A 20,685-nucleotide genomic window follows, 5' to 3' on the forward strand; every position below is an offset into this window, starting at 1 on the left:
TCTGTCAGAGTGACCATTGGGTTCTTGGTCACCTCCCTGACCAAGGCCCTTCTCCCCCTATTGCTCAGTTTGGCCGGGCGGCCAGCTCTAGGAAGAGTCTCTTAGTGGTTCTAAACTTCTTCCATTTAAGAATGACGGAGGCCATTTGTGTTCTTGGGGACCTTCAATGCTGCAGAAATGTTTTGGTACCCTTCCCAAGACCTATGCCTCAACACAATCCTGTCTCGGAGCTCAACGGACAATTCCTTCGACCTCATAGCTTGGTTTTTGCTCTGACATGCACTGTCAATTGTGGGACCTTATAGACAGGCTGTGCCTTTCCAAATAGTGTCCAATCAATTAAATTTACCACAAGTGGACTCCAATCAAATTGTAGAAACATCTCAAGGATGATCAATGGTGTCACGTCCTGACCATAGAAAGATGTTATTTTCTATGGTAGAGTAGGTCAGGGTGTGACGTTTTTTCCTCTGTTTTCTATTTCTATGTTGGGGTTTTGTTTGGGATGATCTCCAATTAGAGGCAGCTGGTCCTCGTTGTCTCTAATTGGAGATCATACTTAAGTAGGGTTTTTTTCCACCTGGGTTTGTGGGAGATAGTTTTTTGAGTAGTGTATGTTTCGACTCTGCGTCACGGTTTGTTGTTTTGTTCTTTAGTTTATGTTTATGTATCGAAACAGTTTCACAGTGTAAATAAAATGTGGAACGACACACACGCTGCACTTTGGTCCGCTTCTCCTTACGACAACCGTGACAAATGGAAACAGGATGCACCTGAGCTCAATTTCGAGTCTCATAGCAAAGGGGCTCAATACTTCTGTAAATAAGGTATTTCTGTTTTTATTAAATTTGCAAAAGTTTCTAATCCTGTTTTCGCTTTGTTATGATGGGGTATTGTGTGTAGATTACTGAGGATTTGTTTTATTTAATAAATTTTTGAATAAGGCTGTAACGTAACAAAATGTGGAAAAAGTCAAGGGGTCTGAATTCTTTCCGAAGGCACTGTATACACACACACACACACACACACACACAGACACACAAAACTAACCAAAAAAAGAAAGTATTTCTATTTAAATCTCCATAGAAACAGCCCCTCTCAACGTTGATTGACTGAGGTTACAGGAATAGAAAGCCATGGATTTGGAGATGAAAAAGAGGCGGGTATCAAGTTGATTTTGATTGGAGGTGTTTCTGTGCTTTGGACCAAATGTTACCACCTCCCAACACTAAAATATGGAAGAGATACAACAAAGAGCTGTGCGATCTAAACTAGCAGTGGTCACAGCAAACGTTCTTATTTCATCAATACTGTTAAGCACAAGCATATAAAGGTTGTAATATTGTAGACAACTATCTGATGATTTATTTTATGTGATTCATAATGACATCGGCCACATTTAGACATTAATTTAGTAGCACCCTCTTGAATTGACCTGTATTTCACTACATACTAGAGCATGAGTGAACGCCCTACAACGTTTGGAACATCAAATCACAATAAAGTCGCAGTATCGAATCGCAATACATATACAATTGTGAGAATTGCAATACATATTGTATTGACACCTAAGTATCTTGATAGTATTGTGAGGTCCCAGCCCTATTGGTTATCCCTTCTGAATCATGGAGTTGATCACTTCTCAATTCCCTCTGATTTTGGTTTCATGTGGCCATTGATGGGCCACAAGGATATTGAGTGAATTTATATTGAGGTATAACAGCTTCATAATATTGAGCCTTATTCTTCCTGAGACACAGCATTGAAATTTCTTTATATTGTCTGAATGACTGTTTGTTTGGGGCTATTAAGGGGAAGTTGAAAGGGGATACCTAGTCAGTTGCACAACTGAATGCATTCAATTGAAATGTTTCTTCCGCATTTAACCCAACCCCTCTGAATCAGAGAGGTGCAAGGGGCTGCCTTAATCGACGTCCATGTCATCGGCGCCCAGCGAGCAGTTGTTGGCTATTGCTTACGTCTGCGTCATGGAGTTGATCCATGGGTTGAGAGCGGAGGTGAGGAGGATGAGCCAGGTAGCCACGGCTGAGGCTGCTGCTGGCGGGTCATGGCCACTGAACGTCTCATAGAAACAGGTGGTGATGTAAGGCAGCCAGCACACTAGCAGGCACACTTACAATGGAGAGAATTAAGACAGGAGATTATCAGAGTAATTACGTTAAAGTATATTTATGGAAAAATACAGAAAGGCGGTTATTTTACTAATTACGGGAACGTTACAATAATTCTATTTGGTATATTTATGGAATCTCGCAAATATATAACAATGAGCCTTATTGTGATGCGTGTAATGTTATTGTAGCACATTAATATTAACAAATTCAAGAAGACTGAATTTCACCATCTACAAATGTAGCCAACAGAAAAATGTGAGTAACAGCCACTGATGGACCTTGACATTTTGTTTGCATTTGTTCCTTACATAAAAGGCTTTTATTCTGTGTCTGTGCTCAGTGCTCAGAGTATATCAAAGGGTTATATCAAAGGCTTTGTTTTAAATAAATTACATCAAGAAATCAATAGCTTCACTGTACTATTCACAAGGTTAAGCACCAGTGAGACTCACCCACAGTTGCCACCATCACTAAGGAGCTCCTGAAGTAGTTATTAGCAGGGACATAAAAACAGTGCTGGTCATTGCAAACAAACGTCCCTCGCCGCACCTGTTTCCTCACAATATACACAATGTACGCATACGTGGAGCACATGATGAGTATGGGTGCTATGATCCCGACCACGATGAAGAGCAGACTGAAGCCCTTGTAGTCTGGCTGGAAGCTGGGGGCACATAGGAACCTGGTGCTGCTGTAGGTGTAGCGGCCGAAGCCCAGCAGTGGCAAGGCTGCGTTGATCAGGCCGTAGAGCCACACCAGAACCAGCACCACCCTGGTTCTCCTGGCCGTGCAGATGGTGCTGTAGCTCAGGGCGAAACAGATCTCTGTAAACTTGTCGATGGTGGCCCAGGTCAGGGAGTGGATGGAGGCCAGCTGAAGAAGCAGGTAGAGGAAGGCACTGCCCTGGCAGAGGGGCCCGTCGCTGGGGTAGCCCTGCGTTCTGAACAGGCTGTTGTGGACTCCGAAGGGAATGATGGAGAGACCAAGGGCTAGGTCACTTAGGCAGAAGCTCAGGGTCAGGGCCCAGGTTTCGGTGCGGAGCTCCTTGTTGAGAAGAACCACCAGTAATAAAACCACATTACCACACACAGAGCACAGACTGGAGACCACCATCAGAGCTGCATAGACCTGGGCCACCGGCATCCTCACGGCCTCCCTGGGTTGGCTGGCTGCTAACTCTCCTCTCACCTGGTTCAGTCCATGAGCACTGACTGGCTGACTTGACTGGCTGACTTGACTGACTGGTGGACAGAGTCTGACGTGTAAAGTCACGTTATCCTGTGTGTGTCGATCCTCTGGGGCTCCAGGGAGCCGGTTGATGTTGTGATGTGTCAGTCTCCTGCTGTTCTCTGGGAGGGGATGGTCCTCCAAGTCATCAAGCTATCCTCCTATTCTCCGGCCTGTGGAGTCCAGTACAAAGGCTTAGCTTGCTCCTTACTATACACTATTAGAGTGTGGAAGGGAAAGAGAAACAGACCAGAACAACTCACTTTCAAGCACTAGATTTTTGAGGAGTGAGAGAGGGAGAGAGATGCTCTCTGTGTAAACAGAAGCTTGAGATCCAATATCCTCTCCTCCACTCTAATGGCTGCAGCACAGTTAATGAGCCATTTGGCTCTGGAGTGTTTTTGGGGTTATTGGTAAGGAGCATGCCTCTAATTTGATCTAAGCTCCCAATCATGAATTATTAATGAATTATTAAGCCCCCTCATATCACACAATTATTTCAGTTGTTCTGAAAGTTGTCCAGAAGGCAGTAGCAGTTGTGTGTTTGTACAGGGCAAACCATTTTAATAAAACTCACAGGCACCACCCACTTATATTAGCCTAGTTAGATGGGTAATTTACATTTATCATATCTTGGCGTTGTTTTATAACATGTGCACATTTATAATCAGATATCTTGTTCTCAATTGTTTTCTAATGATCCTACCAACCGTTCTTGTCTCCTCTCTACACAGCATAATGCACCTATACCCCAGGGGGGCCGAGGCGCGGTCCAGTACGTCACCCAGTACCAACACTCCAGTGGACAGAAACGCATCCGAGTCACCACCACAGCCAGAAAGTAAATACACACAGACATGCGCGCGCGCACACACACACACACACACACACAGATTGAGTATTTAACTCACTTCAAAACATAAAACTTATAAAAACACACAAACATATTCATCTGGATTTGATTCATCATTTACATCTTCTTTTCAAAGTAACTATAGACTTTAAGGTTTATCTACCACTTTTTATTCCACTATGGAACTACATCTGCAAATGCATCTTGTTTCCATAGCAACACGATAGGGAAAGAGGGCAAAGTGTGTTTGTTGTCTTGTGATCAGAGGAGGGGATTATCTTGGTTGTTACTGTTAAATGTGTATTTATGTAGATACTAACTGAGCTGTGATGTAACTCTCAGTATGGGGTTTGATCAGTGTTGAAGTTCATGTTTGTTATTGTATTTTATTGTATTTTACCTTATGAGATCTGTGTTTATACAATGCTCAGCATGTGACAGGGCAGTGGCAAGTGGAAATTTGTATAGATAAGCAGTCCCAGACTGTTTTTAAAACATCAGTTCAATTTACTTGGGGTGGACTTACTCATTTAAAGGGCTTATTATGCTTAAAGGCTTTTCGATGTCAAAGCAACCAGAACAAAACATCTGAAATCATATCCCTTATTTAACTCATGTAGCCATACTAACTATAGTAGAGATTCGTGTTGGTAGTATCACTTGCCTTATAAAGGAGAACCTTACAACTGAAATAAAGAAAGGTGTTTGCGTCAAATGATATGCAATGCTTATGCAGGTTGTTTCTCTCTCCTCTTTCTGTCTCTGCCTCTCTCACCCCTCCCTCTCAGCTGGGCAGATGCAGGGACCCAGATCCAGAGCATTGCAGCATCATTTGACCAGGAGGCCTCAGCCATCCTGATGGCTAGACTGGCTGTGTATCGCGCTGAGACGGAGGAGGGTCCTGACGTGCTACGCTGGCTGGACAGACAGCTCATCCGACTGGTAAGACAGTATTCTCACTACTATTCCTAGTCGTTGCATCCCAAATGGCACCCCATTCCTTTTATAGTGCACCACTTTTGGCCAGAGCCTTATAGGTAAGACAAAGCAACACATGACATGGAAGATTGGCAGGGGTCAAGGCAGGGGGCTACTTTATTTTCCCCTCCACAGAGCCTTCATAAATGGACCATTTAAAAAAAAAAAATGTAAATGGAGATGTTGAAATGTAACAATATCATTATTTCCTACTGCTAACCAGTGAAAGTAGCGATTTCCAGGCTAGCAGGCATGCTCAAGTAGTGTGATGAAGTGTGAAGTCACGTTTTATTTTTAAGTGTAGACTCTGTTGCAGGCAGGACTTTCTGGTTGGTCTCCTGTTTCATTGCCTTTTTCTCTCTCCTTTCCAGTGTCAGAAGTTTGGAGATTATCATAAGGATGATCCCAACTCCTTCCGCTTCTCAGAAACCTTTTCTCTCTATCCCCAGGTAAGTGATCATGTGCTGAATGACTGATTGGCTCTTAGTTATAGCTAGTACACAGATGTGTTATAAATAGCTTAACGGTAAAAATATATATTTTTAAGTAATGTTTCAGTCTTTGTATGAAGAGGATTTTAAAATGCACATTATAGCTTTGGCAGCATGATGGAATGCTTTTTAAAACCTGCTTCTCATTTGTCCCTCAGTTTATGTTCCATCTGAGAAGGTCTCCCTTTCTGCAAGTGTTCAACAACAGTCCAGATGAGAGCTCGTACTACAGACACCAGTTCATGCGTCAGGACCTGACCCAGTCTCTAATCATGATACAACCCATTCTCTATGCCTACTCCTTCAACGGGCCCCCAGAGGTAAGACCGACACACACACAGACCAACACACACACGCGCGCACAGACACAGACATGCACAAGCAGACACACACACACAGACACTCACAAACAAATTTTTCCATTGAAAAATGTGCTTTCCGTCTTCTTTCTAAACGTAAATCATGGATGCCTAATGAAGACCTCAATCTCTCTGACTCTCCCACCTCCCTCCCACTCACATTCTACAAGCCAAGCTGTGTTCCTCAGGTCAACAGAGAGAGAGTGCACAAATTCCCCGGTCCTTTTATTACAGATAACCTTGTGGTTAATTAGTGTAGTGTGTGTGAGTACAGTAATGTGTTCCAGACAAGCGTTTCTTTCAGTGCAGATATCAACAGTGTGATTTTTAACAACTTACAGACAGACAGCGTAGTACACACCTCTCTGAAATGGGTAAGTTATTTAACAGTGGTTGCATCAAATGGCTCCTTATTCCCTACATAGTGCACTACGGGGTTCTAGTCAAAAATAGTGCACTACGTTGGAAATAGGGTGCCATTTGGGACTTACATGCTGACCAAACCGGACGCGCGCGTGTCACCTGCCTGCGCCTGTTGATTTTGTACCCTCACACCAAACACGATCACGACACGCAGGTTGAAATATCAAAACAAACTCTGAACCAATTATATTAATTTGGGGACAGGTCGAAAAGCATTAAACATTTATGGCAATTTAGCTAGCTAGCTTGCTGTTGCTAGCTAATTTGTCCTGGGATATAAAGATTGGTTGTTATTTTACCTGAAATGCACAAGGTCCTCTACTCCGACAATTAATCCACACATTTAATCCTAGCTAGCAACTTACCTTGGCTTCTTGCTGCACTCGCGTAACAGGTAGTCAGCCTGCCACGCAGTCTCCTCGTGGAGTGCAATGTAATCGGCCACAATCGGTGTCCAAAAATGCCGATTACCGATTGTTATGAAAACTTGAAATTGGCCCGAATTAATTGGCCATTCCGATTTAATCGGTCGACCTCTATTCCTTTTTTAGATTAGCAGAGACCTAGGCTACGTTTTCAAATGGCTCCCTATTCCCTATATAGTGCACTAGTTTTGACCTTAGTGCACTATATAGGGTGCCATTTGGGATTCAGTTGTAATGTTTCCACTGGCTCTGACTTTATATTCTGTCTACTCGCCTGTTAAACATTGAAAGTTAAACAGAACCACTCTATCTGTGCTGTTTGTGTCCTTTAAAACACCAACACATTTTTTTGTACCTGAGATGAGAGTTGGTGTGTTGTGACATTTGTTTTGGAATATGCCGATATTGTGACATTCCTATCAGTATCTGGGATTAACCCCCACCCCATACCTCAACAAACCTGGTTTAGTCATTAAACAGTATTATTGATTGGAGCTGCATTAGAAGGATGACATTTCAATTAGAGGGCAGTGGTTTAAGATGGTGTCATGTTTCTCTCCTCCTAGCCTGTGTTCAGTATCCTGCTATTAGTATTGTTTACATGTGGTTTAAATGTAGAACCTTTTCAACTTTTCTTCTCCTAGCCTGTGTTGCTGGACAGTAGCAGTATCCTTCCTGATCGCATCCTTCTCATGGACACCTTCTTCCAGATCCTCATCTACCATGGCGAGGTATGTTCATCAGTCATCCAATCATAATCAACATACCTATTAACAGACTACATCAAATATTATATCTGTTTGGGCTTCTTGCGGTCAATTTGCAGTCTACAAGTTATTTTGTATTATGTTCCAGCCCCTTCACCATCCGCTCAAGAAAAAATCATCACGCGGCTGAATCTATTTGATGATCCCTGTTCTATCGTAACACTAGACTGATTTCATTTCAGGTTGCAGCCAGATACTATTGTCCTTATTTGACATTTGTGAATAGATGAGGGAGTAGTAGGGACTGTAATGCCAGTGTTGCACTAGTGCAGGGATCATCAACTAGATTCAGCCGCAGTGGATGGTCAGGGTGCCGGAACATAATTACACATAATTTGCAGACTGCAAATTGACTGCAAGTAGCCCAAACAGATATAGTATTTGACTAAAACATAATCATTTCAAACCTTACATTTGTATACCTCTCTATTATGCGTCAGAATACTTTGGGACAGATTTCCATAATTAAAATCACTTGGACCTGATTTGCTGGTATTTTTTGTCTTTTATGCACCCCCCCAAAAAAAGTGTTTGGACACACCTACTCATTCAAGGGTTTCTTTATTTTTACTATTTTCTACATTATAGAATAATAGTGAAGACATCAAAACTATTAAATAACACATATGGAATCATATAGCAACCAGAAAAGTGTTAAACAAATCCAAATATATTTTATATTTGAGATTCTTCAAATAGCCACCCTTTGCCTTGATGACAGCTTTGCACACTCTTGGCGTTCTCTCAACCAGCTTCATGAGGTAGTCACCTGGAATGCATTTCAATTAGCAGATGTGCCTTCTTAAAAGTTAATTTGTGGAATTTCTTTCCTTCTTAATGCGTTTGAGCCAATCAGTTAGGGGGGTATACAAAGATGTAAAGGTCAGTCAATACGGAACATTTTAAGAACTTTGAAAGTTTCTTCAAGTGCAGTCACAAAAACCATCAAGCGCAATGATGAAACTGGCTTTCATGCGGACTGCCACTGGAATGGAAGACCCTGAGTTATCTCTGCTGCAGAGGATACGTTCATTAGAGTTACCAGTCTCAGAAATTGCAGCCCAAATAAATGCTTCACAGAGTTCAAGTAACATACACATCTCAACATCAACTGTTCAGAGGAGACTGTGTGAATCAGGCCTTCATGGTCGAATTGCTGCAAAGAAACCACTACTAAAGGACACTAATAAGAAGAAGAGACTTGCTTGGGCCAAGAAACACAAACAAAGGACATTAGACTCGTGGAAATTTGTCCTTTGGTCTGGAGTCCAAATTGGAGATTTTTGGTTCCAACCGCCGTGTCTTTGTGAGACGCGGTGTGGGTGAAGGGATGATCTCCGCATGTGTATTTCCCACCGTAAACCATGGAGGAGGAGGTGTTATGGTGTGGGGGTAATTTGCTGGTGACACTATCTGTGATTTATTTAGAATTCAAGGCACACTTAAACAGCATGGCTACCACAGCATTCTGCAGCGATACGCCATCCCATCTGGTTTGGGCTTAGTGGTACTATAATTTGTTTTTCAGCAGGACAATGACCCAACACATCTCCAGGCTGTGCAAGGGCTATTTGACCAAGAAGGAGAGCGATGGAGTGCTGCATCAGATGACCTGGCCTCCACAATCCCCTGACCTCAACCAAATTCAGATGGCTTGGGATGAGTCTGACCGCAGAGTGAAGGGAAAGCAGCCAACAAGTGCTTAGCATTTGTGGGAACTCCTTCAAGACTGTTGGAAAAGCATTCCAGGTGATACTGGTTGAGAGAATGCCAAGAGTGTGCAAAGATGTCATCAAGGTAAAGGGTGGCTATTTGAAGAATCTCAAATATAAAATATGTTTTGATTTGTTTAACACTTTTCTGGTTTCTACATGATGTGTTATTTCATAGTTTTTATGTCTTCACTATTAATCTACAATGTAGAAAATAGTAAAAATAAATAAAAACCCTTGAATTAGTAGGTGTTCTAAAACTTTTGACCGGTAGTGTATATATGTGATGTATTCAATAACTATGTATTCATACTATGTGTCACGCCCTGACAATAGAGAGCCTTTTATTCTCTATGTTGGTTAGGTCGGGGTGTGACTAGGGTGGGTAATCTAGGTTGTTTTATTTCTATGTTGGTATGGTTCCCAATCAGAGGCAGCCGTTTATCGTTGTCTCTGATTGGGGATCATATTTAGGCAGCCGTTTCCCCACTGTGTTTTGTGGGATCTTGTTTTATTTTTGTGTAGTTGCCTGTGAGCACTCCAGAACGTCACTTTTCGTTTGTTCTTTATTGTTTTTTTGTGCGGTTCACTTCAAATAAAATGTCGAACCGATTTCACGCTGCGCTTTGGTCTGAATGTTCTTACGACGATCGTGACAGAAGATCCCACCACAACAGGACCAAGCAGCGTGCCCAGGAGGAGAGAGCATCTTGGACTTGGGAGGAGATTTTGGATGGGAAGTGATCCTGGACTTGGGAGGAAATCCTTGCAGGACAGGATTGCCTTCCTTGGCGGCAGACGCAAGGAGAGAAGGGAGGACAGCGACGACGCCGGGGTTCGCAGCAACAAGAAAACCCAAAGGACAGCCCACATTTTTTGGGGGGGGGGGGGGGGGGCACACGAGGTGGTCGGCGGAGCCGAGGAGTGAACCAGAGCCAATCTGGGAGAAGAGGGAGAAATTGGAGGAGAGAGAAATGAGAGAGTTGTTGTGTTGGTGTATGATGCACGACATTCGCCCTAAGGAGCGTGTTATCTGTTTGATGCCACCTGAGTCAGCTCTCCGTACTCGTCCTGAGGAGCATGCTAGCAGTCTGGTAAAAACTGTGCCAGCTCCACGCACCAGGTCTCCAGTATGCCTTCACAGACCTGTACGTCCTGTGCCAGCTCCCCGCACTCGCCGTGCGAAATGTGTCATCGTTCCGGTACAATTTGTGCCGGCTCTACGCACCAGGTCTCCAGTGCGCCTCCACAGCCCAGTACGTCCTGTGCCAGCTCCTCGCACTCGCCCTGAAGAGCGTGTCACCAGTCTGGTGCAACCTGTGCCGGTCCCACGCGTCAGGCCTCCAGTGCGCCCCCCAGTCCGGCATGTCCTGTGCCTGCTCCCCGCACTCGCCCTGAAGTGCGTGTCACCAGTCCAGTGCCACCTGTAACGGCTCCACGCACTAGGCCTCCAGTGCGCATCAACAGTCCAGAGCTTCCGGCGACAGTCCCCAGTCCAATACTTATTTTCCTCATTAAAATGCAAATCATTTTATAACGTTTTTGACATGCGTTTTTCTGGATTTTTTTGTTGTTATTCTGTCTCTCACTGTTCAAATAAACCTACCATTAAAATTATAGACTGATCATTTCTTTGTCAGTGGGCAAGCGTACAAAATCAGCAGGGGATCGAATACTTTTTTCCCTCACTGTAAATGATCACACTGGTAATATATAATTTGTTGTATTACTTGTGAGACAGCTGAGTGAGCATAATAATTAGCCTTTATTTACTGGACTGATGGCCTGCATCTGACAGTCAGTCTGAGGGTAGGGAGGGAGCAGCGGTGAGGCTGCTGGTCACCCGACTCACCGTCCCTCCTCTCTCCACTGAGAAAAGGAGACAAGTTTTGCCATCAGTTGGAAGACTAAGTCGCATTGCATTATTTCTGCCTCTTGCAGCAATTCATGTTACTCCTATGACCAGAGAAAGCAATGTATTCCTTGATACAAAAAAAAACAAGCCGCAAATAATAACAATGCAGGCTTATCGAAATGCAATAAAAGAGCTATACTCTTTTATTGCAGCTTAAGTGCTGGTTGTAGCGTGAGTGGAAGTAGGGAGAACACGCATTTAATGGCTTATAAAACTGTTGAACAAAGTGTTGATAGTGCTGAATAACAACTTAAAATGAACTTACTCAATAAAACAGCAGCTCTTTGCTGTATTAGTTGAGTCTGTCTCTAGTTATGGTTTTAAAAGTTTTGAAATCTCACATGATCAACTTTTCTGTGCGTTAGAGGCTTCCTTTTACAGTATATGGCGTGTGGAAACTGTGGAGAAAGACACTGTCTGATTGGCCAGCGGTAGGCCTTTAGGTGCCCTTGATTTGATCTCTGGGCCTGCCGAGTAGGCAGAGTTCAACCTTCAGACACATGAAATGATTCAAAATGAGAACACTTTGCCTTCCCGGCACTAGGGCTGCTGAATCACATGCACCTACCGCCAACAATGCAAAACAAATGCAAAAATTAGGTACGCAAGGCTTTATTGTTGGGTTTTTTCAGAAATGTTTCGATGGGGATCGACTAAGAATGGTTTGGAGATCGACCAGTCGATCGCAAACGACCGGTTGGTGAACACTGATTGAAGTGGATTTAACAGGTGACATCAATAAGAGATCATAGCTTTCACCTGGATTCACCTGGTCAGTCTGTCATGGAAAGAACAAGTATTCCTAATGTTTTTTTACACCCGCTTTATCAATAATGGCTGTTGATACTAAAAGGCTTTCGACTGTCTTGAATGGTCTTTTCTATTCAAATCTTTTGACCTTAAGCAAAAATATACAGAAATAATATAGTCAACAAAAATATTTTAATGCAACATGTAAACTGTTCATTTCAGGAGCTGAAATAAAAGATCCCAGAAATGTTCCATACACACAAAAGCTTATTTCTCTCAAATTTGGTGGAAGAATTTGTTTACATCCTGTTAGTGAGCCTTTCTCCTGTGCCAAGATAATCCATCCACCTGACAGGTGTGGCATATCAAGAGCGGACAATAGAAGGCCACTCTAAAATGTGCAGTCTTGTCACATAACATGGGGAAAAACTAATTCTGATTGGCTGGGCCTGGCTCCCCAGTGGGAGGGGCTGGCTCCCAAGTGGATGGGCCTGTGCCCTTAGCCCACCTATGGTTGCGCCCCTGCCTAGTCATGTGAAATCCATAGATTAGGGCCTAATACATTTTTCAATTGACTGATTTCCTTATATGAACTGGAACTCAGTAAAATCTTGAAATTGTTGCATGTTGCGTTTATATTTTCTCATGAAATTGCTTTAGAAAGAGGTACAAGACAGGGAAGCCCCCCCCGCTAAAAATACTTTCTGAATACTCAAATTCAAGTGGAAAAAAACGAAATAATGGCAATAAGAAAAATAATAACTCATGATCTACAACAATCCTTTATATTGACCACAAAAAAATATTAAATACTTAGGATGCTTAATTAGTGACAACACACAACACATACAGTTGAAGTCGGAAGTTTACATACACTTAGGTTGGAGTCATTTAAACTTGTTTTTCAACCACTCCACAAATTTCTTGTTAACAGTTTATAGTTTATAGTTTCGGTTAGGACATCTACTTTGTGCATGACACAAGTCATTTTTCCAACTATTGTTTACAGACAGATTATTTCACTTATAATTCACTGTGTCACAATTCCAGTGGGTCAGAAGTTTACATACACTAAGTTGACTGTGCCTTTAAAAAGCTTGGAAAATTCCAGAAAATGATGTCATGGCTTTAGAAGCTTCTGATAGGCTACTTGACATCATTTGAGTCACTTAGAGGTGTACCTGTGGATGCATTTCAAGGCCTAACTTCAAACGCAGTGCCTCTGCTTGACATCATGGGAAAATCAAAAGAAATCAGCCAAGACCTCAGAAAAAGAATTGTAGACCTCCAGAAGTCTGGTTCATCCTTGGGAGCAATTTCCAAATGCCTGAAGGTACCACGTTCATCTGTACAAACAATAGCACGCAAATATAAACACCATGGGACCACGCAGCGTCATACCGCTCAGGAAGGAGACGCGTTCTGTCTCCTAGAGATGAATGTACTTTGGTGCGAAAAGTGCAAATCAATCCCAGAATAACAGCAAAGGACCTTGTGAAGATGCTGGAGGAAACAGGTACAAAAGTATATCCACAGTAAAACGAGTCCTATATTTACATAACCTGAAAGGCCGCTCAGCAAGGAAGAAGTCACTGCTCCAAAACCGCCATAAAAAAAGCCAGACTACAGTTTGCAACTGCACATGGGGACAAAGATTGTACTTTTTGGAGAAATGTCCTCTGGTCTGATGAAAGAAAAATAGAACTGTTTGGCCATAATGACCATCGTTATGTTTGGTGGAAAAGGGGGGATGCTTGCAAGCTGAAGAACACCATACCAACCGTGAAGCACAAGGGTGGCAGCATCATGTTGTGGGGGTGGTTTGCTGCAGGAGGGACTGGTGCACTTCACAAAATAGATGGCACCATGAGGGAGAAAATGATGTGGATATTTTGAAGCAACATCTCAAGACATCAGTCAGGAAGTTAAAGCTTGGTCGCAAATGGGTCTTCCAAATGGACAATGACCCCAAGCATATTCAAAGTTGTGGCAAAATGGCTTAAGTACAACAAAGTCAAGGTATTGGAGTGGCCATCACAAAGCCCTGACCTCAATCCTATAGAAAATTTGTGGGCACAACTGAAAAAGCGTGTGCGAGCAAGGAGGCCTACAAGCCTGACTCAGTTACACCAGCTCTGTTAGGAGGAATGGGCCAAAATTCACCCAACTTATTGTGGGAAGCTTGTGGAAGGCTACCCGAAATGTTTGATCCAAGTTAAGCAATTTAAAGGCAATGCTACCAAATACTAATTGAGTGTATGTAAACGTCTGACCCACTGGGAATGTGATGAAAGAAATAAAAGCTGAGATAAATCCTTCTCTCTCCTATTATTTTGACATTTCACATTCTTTAAAGTGGTGATCCTAACTGAACTAAGACAGGGAATTTTTACTTAAATGTCTAGAATTGTGAAAAACTGAGTTTAAATGTATTTGGCTAAGGGGTATGTAAACTTCCGACTTCAACTGTATATAAAGATGACTTAATCCCATTACTTACCAATATGAAAGCAGATCTTATTAAATGGACCAATAAATCTTACATGTAGATTAAACCTCTTCAAAATGGCATAGCTCCCAAATATTTTATATTTATTCTCGGTGATTCTAAATACCCCACCAAAGACATTCTTTAAAAAAAACTATACTCCTTCATAACATACTTTTTTATGGGCAAATAACACTCATAGAAATAAAAATTTAAGTTTTAGATCTTCCTAAGTCTGAGGGGGGTTTTAACCTTCCAGACTTGGAATTGTATCAACTCGCCACCCAAGGCTTTTATTTGCGACATATAGTTAAGTGCACTAAAGAGGAACAATGGGTACATATTGAAGATGAGCATGTGCATCCCCAGAATCTTTTCACGTGTCTATTTTCAAAGGATAAAGCTAATAACATTAACTTCATAGTTAAGAACACTATAACAATATTGATGAAAATGATACATATTCTACAATAACTATTATCACTACCTAAAAACACAACCCAATGGAACAATCCTTGGATAGCTTTTCACAATTCACCGATTTAATATGGTCCACATGGAAAACTGACTTGGTAATAGGAAATATATTTATTTCTTTGACAAAATTAAAAAGCAATTTTGGACTGACCAATGTAGATATTTTCAAATACATGCAGCTTAAAAATGTTTGATTTGAAATCTCTTGGTCATCAGCGCAATCTTGAGGGAATCCTATTTGAGTCAGAAAAGGATGTTCATATGATAGGTAACCTATACAGAACCTTGCAGAGAGCATATCCAACTGACAACCTCTTAGAAAAAATATAAACTATTGGAACCAAGACTTATATTAGCACAAGATGGAGGGAATGTTGGAGCATAACTAACGAAATTATTTTACAGAAATGTACGCTTAATATTATACAAGCGACCTGTCTTAAGTGTAAAACTAACAATGACTCAATTATCCATGCCTTCTGGTAATGATATAAAGTCCAAAAGTTATGGGTGGAGTTAGAAAGTTAGCTGTCAGAAGTATTACAATGTAAATGTACTTTTCATCTGTTTGCATATTTCAAGATATGGCATATGAGGGTGCATAGAGATACTTTTCTCAGCAATCATCTTTAAAAAATGTATACTTAAATTGGAAATCAACCAATACTCCATAGTTAACACAATGGAGATGTCAGATGCTTTGTTATCTAAATATTGAAAATGCGTCGTCGACGGAGAGAAATAAAATGGTGCAGTTTGAGGCCATGTGGCGGAGAGGGATGCGGGCGCTGGAGATGGGGGTGTGAGGTCGTTGATGTTTGTGTGCGTTTGTATGTGTATGTTTTGTATTGTTTTGTAAAGAAATACATTAAACACAGTGTCATTGATTGCTATTGAAATAATGTCAAGCAAAACCAATCTGCTCCTAAACAGACTTCTCTTAATTTCTCAGATCTGTAAACGTCTACATGTAATTGTTCATGTCTTCAGGACATCTCTAACTGGCCTCTCTCTAACCCTTTCTCTCTGTCTATCCATCAGACTGTGTCTCAGTGGCGTAAGGCAGGCTACCAGGAGATGCCCGAGTACGAGAACTTCCGCCACCTGCTGCAGGCTCCAGCGGACGACGCCCAGGAGATCCTGCACAGCCGCTTCCCTATGCCCCGCTACATAGACACAGAGTTTGGCGGATCACAGGTACATACACACACTCGCTAAAATGTATGTGAATGTCAACTGTCAAGTCTATTCAACTTCCTGTATGGATGTTCTTGTTGTTTTCTAGGCTCGTTTCCTGCTATCTAAAGTTAACCCATCACAAACCCACAACAACATGTATGCATGGGGCCAGGTAAGACTTCTACTGATTATTTCATTTATTTTTTTACCCAGGAACTAGAGAAGATACTATTAATAAAAAGTACATACTGCTAAGGATGGTGTTTTTAGTATTTTATAATGTAAAGGATAAGCACGTTGTCTCTTTCTGAATGGCATGTGTGTGCAATAGTGACTGTTGATCCTGGAGGAGCATAGGGTCCACTGTGGTTCAGCCTGACTCAGCTTAATGTCGTATTGAAAGTCATTATGTAGCTGGAGAGAGAGTCCCTGTACCAGTTTGTCATGGCTTACAGCTGCTACTACAGCTTATTAGAGGAGACACACAGAGAGTACTGGACCTATGGATCCTTTTGAATTATTATTACACTCCTCCTGAGACGCACACAATCCTACTCCTGTTCTTGACTAATAATTTTTCTTCAACTCTTACTTGTCTGTTTCTTTTACACAAGCTGGTAAAGTCTACACAAATTAGTGTAGTCATCTTACATTCTTTAGTGGATAATGAAGGTGTAACTTAGTGGCGGTCGGTGCCATTTAAGATGAGGGAGGACACTCATTTTGTTCATGAGCATGGCCTTATTTCTATTACAGCACATTGGATGACTGTCATTCATAATCCATTCATCCAGCTCAATGTAACATCGATAGGTTTAGGCTACTACGGGATACTCAGATTTTTCCTATAGCGAATGATCATGAGGTTGCTACAACCTTGTCTATGAATGAAAGTTTAGAACTTAAGTGCACAGTTCGAGAGAACATTTTGAGTAATCATGGTGACACAGTGGCACATTCAATACCGCATTGCACACTATTGCCTGCAGCTAGTTGACCTAGGGTGTAATCATTAGTCCAACAGTTGAAAACGAGTTTCTATTGGACAAATTCAGGTATGTTTATCCCCATTTCATTCAACAGAATCAGTGGAATGAATACACCCCTGATCACGTGCAAACACAATTTACTTTCATAGCTACCACATTCAAACAGCATGATCACTTTACGCGTTGTATAATTCCTACTTATATCTACGCACTCTCCTCCTCTCACCTTTTCCCTTTGCTTGTGGACTTCAGTGTACAACACATCAACTGTCTGTGACCATGCAAAAAAAACTTTCCAAGCCAAACCTTCATATCATAACCGCTAATCGCTACAAACAGCATACATCTTTGTAACCATATTAGCTGACGTCATAGTCAACATAGCTACTAGAACTAACGCAATAGTGAACCCGCTAGCTACAATCATGCAGTACAGTCAGCAAGCAGTTTAGCAGTTACACCAGTGGGCCCCAGTGGTAATAAATTGATAAAGCCAAAAGCTTACCTTGACTTGGAAGAGTTACCGTGTTGGATAGCCATAGCCAGCTAGCTAACATAGCATCCCTCTCTGTTTGAGCCGGGTGTTTGAGTAGGCTAAACTAGCTAGCTGCATTCATTAGATAAGTGAAAGTGGATAAAATACAACGAAATATAGCTCTCTCTTGCCTTGAAGAAATTAGTTTGTTAAACTGTTCAACTATTGTCTTTCTCTCTCTGTGTCAATTACTCACTACATTTTATGCACTGCAACGCTAGCTAGATGTAGCTTATGCTTTCAGTACTATTTATTCTCTGATCCTTTGATTGGGTGGACAACATGTCAGTTCATCCTACAAGAGCTCTGATAGGTTGGAGGACGTCCTCCGAAAATTGTCATAATTACTGTGTAAGTCTATGGAAGGGGGTGAGAACCGGTCCTCCTGCTACACCAAGGTGCTACCCTACAGAGTGCTGTTGAGGCTACTGTAGACCTTTGCAAAACAGTGTGTTTTTGAATACGTTATTTGGTGACGTGAATAGTTTTATTTAAAAATGATCACTTTTTTTCATGTTTAATTATTTTTATGAAATTCACTGAGGATGGTCCTCCCTTTCCTCCTCTGAGGAGCCTCCAGGGTGTAACCACTTTTCCAGGTTATATAACTGAATTACACTCTCGTCCTCTGTGTAGGAGTCGGGAGCCCCAATCCTGACAGATGATGTCAGTCTACAGGTATTCATGGACCACCTGAAGAAGCTGGCTGTGTCCAGCGCTGCCTGAGACTGAGACAGATCCTATGTAACCACTGAACGTCAGCATCACAGACCATGGTTCCACCTCATCATCCACTCAACAGCAGACCTGGGTGCAGATTGTATTTGTTTTCTTTCAAGTACTTAATCTGCGCTTGATTGAGCTTGTCTGGCGCAATAAAGCCAATGGAATAGACCCAAAAGCAAACCCCTCCCATCTGGCACTCGAGACAGGCTCAAACACTTAAAGTATTTGGAGAAAACAAATACTATATGAACCCAGGTTTGCTCAACAGCAGTCAACTCATACTATACTTGGGAGAGTCAACAACCAGAAGTCGATATGTCTTCCTCTTTCTCCTTTTTAATATTGGAAATGGCTATATACAGGAATGTGACGAAATACAGAAAATGATCTGCAGAACAGCCTTTTTATGCGACTAGTCGGTGGTCAATGATTGTAAAAAGAACAAACAAAAGAAAACATCAGTTGGTGACTACTAGCTTAAATGTTTGGTCCCGGATCAGTATATGAATCGTAAGATGAGTCTGATATTTATGTAGATGTACTTTCCCCTCAGAACACTAACTAACCCAACATCCAGTTGGAGACATTTTATTGGATGTTTTATTTTGATGCTTCAATGGCAATACGTCTACTTTATCTAGAACAATACAGCATCCAGACTTACTTTATATTATATTTTCTGTCTGTGTTTCTATAAAAAAATATATATCAAACAGAGAAATGTATAATACTATCGTCCAGTCAGTCAGAGCTGTCATAGCTGCAGGCTACAGAAAGAGAACAGGTGGGTGTTGTATCGTCAGTTGGTAAAGCTTGGGGAATCCAATACAACTTAATTTAATTCGTTTTCTGTTCTCCCTGCATATGCCACAGAATAATAGGTTATTTTCAGACCTTTAGTGTGTGCTATCTAATTAATGTTAGTCATTCATATCAAACACTCATTGTGGTACAAAACCCTGCCTAGTACAGAGGTTGGATCGTAATTTGATCACCTTGTTGTGGAATAACTTTCCTGCAATGCATTATATTTAACAGTTGTAGTGTATTTGAGGTTTAAAAAGGCTTCGGAAGTTTGTTATGTCAGACTTTTCCTTTACAAAAATTGTATCAACCCCTAGAAAAATGGCATTAATTATAATCCACATAATTTACATTTTCTATTTCTGCAGGATTATTTTCCTGCTGTAGCAAACTAGCTCAAATGAAGATCCTACATCTGTACTACACAGACAGTGGTACTAACATGCTCCACGATACAGACAGATTTGCAGGGTATTAAACCTACCCTTCCTATTCTCCGGATCTCATATCATATCTGCCTTGTTACTAACAGTGTTATTTTTGACATTTCTAATAAAATACCTTACTGTAAAAATCATTTTTGTTGTGTATTAACACTTTCTATTTGATTTACTTTGAGTGATGCTGTTTTCAACTAGATGTTTTATCTGATTTTATGAACTTGTACAGGTAACTGCCAAAATAAAGGAAACTAGGGCTGTCCCCGACTAAAATAAATCTTGGTCAACCAAGAGTCGTCCAATTGATTGGTCCAAATTTTCAAGTGTATTTTTCTTATATTGACACTTCCTATGTGGTTTAATCAAATCAACTACACTGCTCAAAAAAAATAAAGGGAACACTTAAACAACACAATGTAACTCCAAGTCAATCACACTTCTGTGAAATCAAACTGTCCACTTAGGAAGCAACACTGATTGACAATAAATTTCACATGCCGTTGTGCAAATGGAATAGACAACAGGTGGAAATTATAGGCAATTAGCAAGACACCCCCAATAAAGGAGTGGTTCGGCAGGTGGGGACCACAGACCACTTCTCAGTTCCTATGCTTCCTGGCTGATGTTTTGGTCACTTTTGAATGCTGGCGGTGCTTTCACTCCAGTGGTAGCATGAGACGGAGTCTACAACCCACACAAGTGGCTCAGGTAGTGCAGCTCATCCAGGATGGCACATCAATGCGAGCTGTGGCAAGAAGGTTTGCTGTGTCTGTCAGCGTAGTGTCCAGAGCATGGAGGCGCTACCAGGAGACAGGCCAGTACATCAGGAGACGTGGAGGAGGCCGTAGGAGGGCAACAACCCAGCAGCAGGACCGCTACCTCCACCTTTGTACAAGGAGGAGCAGGAGGAGCACTGCCAGAGCCCTACAAAATGACCTCCAGCAGGCCACAAATGTGCATGTGTCTGCTCAAACGGTCAGAAACAGACTCCATGAGGGTTGTATGAGGGCCC

At 41.7% G+C, this 20,685-nt stretch overlaps 1 protein-coding gene across 2 annotated transcripts in view; it reads left to right on the plus strand.

Moving 5' to 3' along the window:
* LOC106611231 (protein transport protein Sec23A) overlaps nt 1-19,810 on the plus strand; it is a 37,527-nt gene extending 17,717 nt beyond the window's left edge. Inside the window, exons 11-18 of one of the 2 annotated variants that reach the window (XM_014211225.3) lie at nt 4,097-4,203; nt 5,004-5,157; nt 5,565-5,642; nt 5,843-6,004; nt 7,536-7,622; nt 16,042-16,197; nt 16,286-16,351; nt 18,340-19,810. In XM_014211225.3, coding sequence (XP_014066700.1) covers nt 4,097-4,203; nt 5,004-5,157; nt 5,565-5,642; nt 5,843-6,004; nt 7,536-7,622; nt 16,042-16,197; nt 16,286-16,351; nt 18,340-18,429 — 900 coding nt within the window. In that variant the 3' untranslated portion in view covers nt 18,430-19,810. Of the gene's footprint in view, nt 1-4,096; nt 4,204-5,003; nt 5,158-5,564; nt 5,643-5,842; nt 6,005-6,384; nt 7,507-7,535; nt 7,623-16,041; nt 16,198-16,285; nt 16,352-18,339 lie in introns of those variants that run through there. The other variant, XM_014211226.3, reaches the window with a different exon arrangement.
* The last annotated feature ends 875 nt before the right edge of the window (nt 19,811-20,685 follow it).

This window comes from Salmo salar, chromosome 09 (genome assembly GCF_965601325.2).
Source record: "Salmo salar chromosome 09, fSalSal1, whole genome shotgun sequence".
Taxonomy (NCBI): domain Eukaryota; kingdom Metazoa; phylum Chordata; class Actinopteri; order Salmoniformes; family Salmonidae; genus Salmo; species Salmo salar.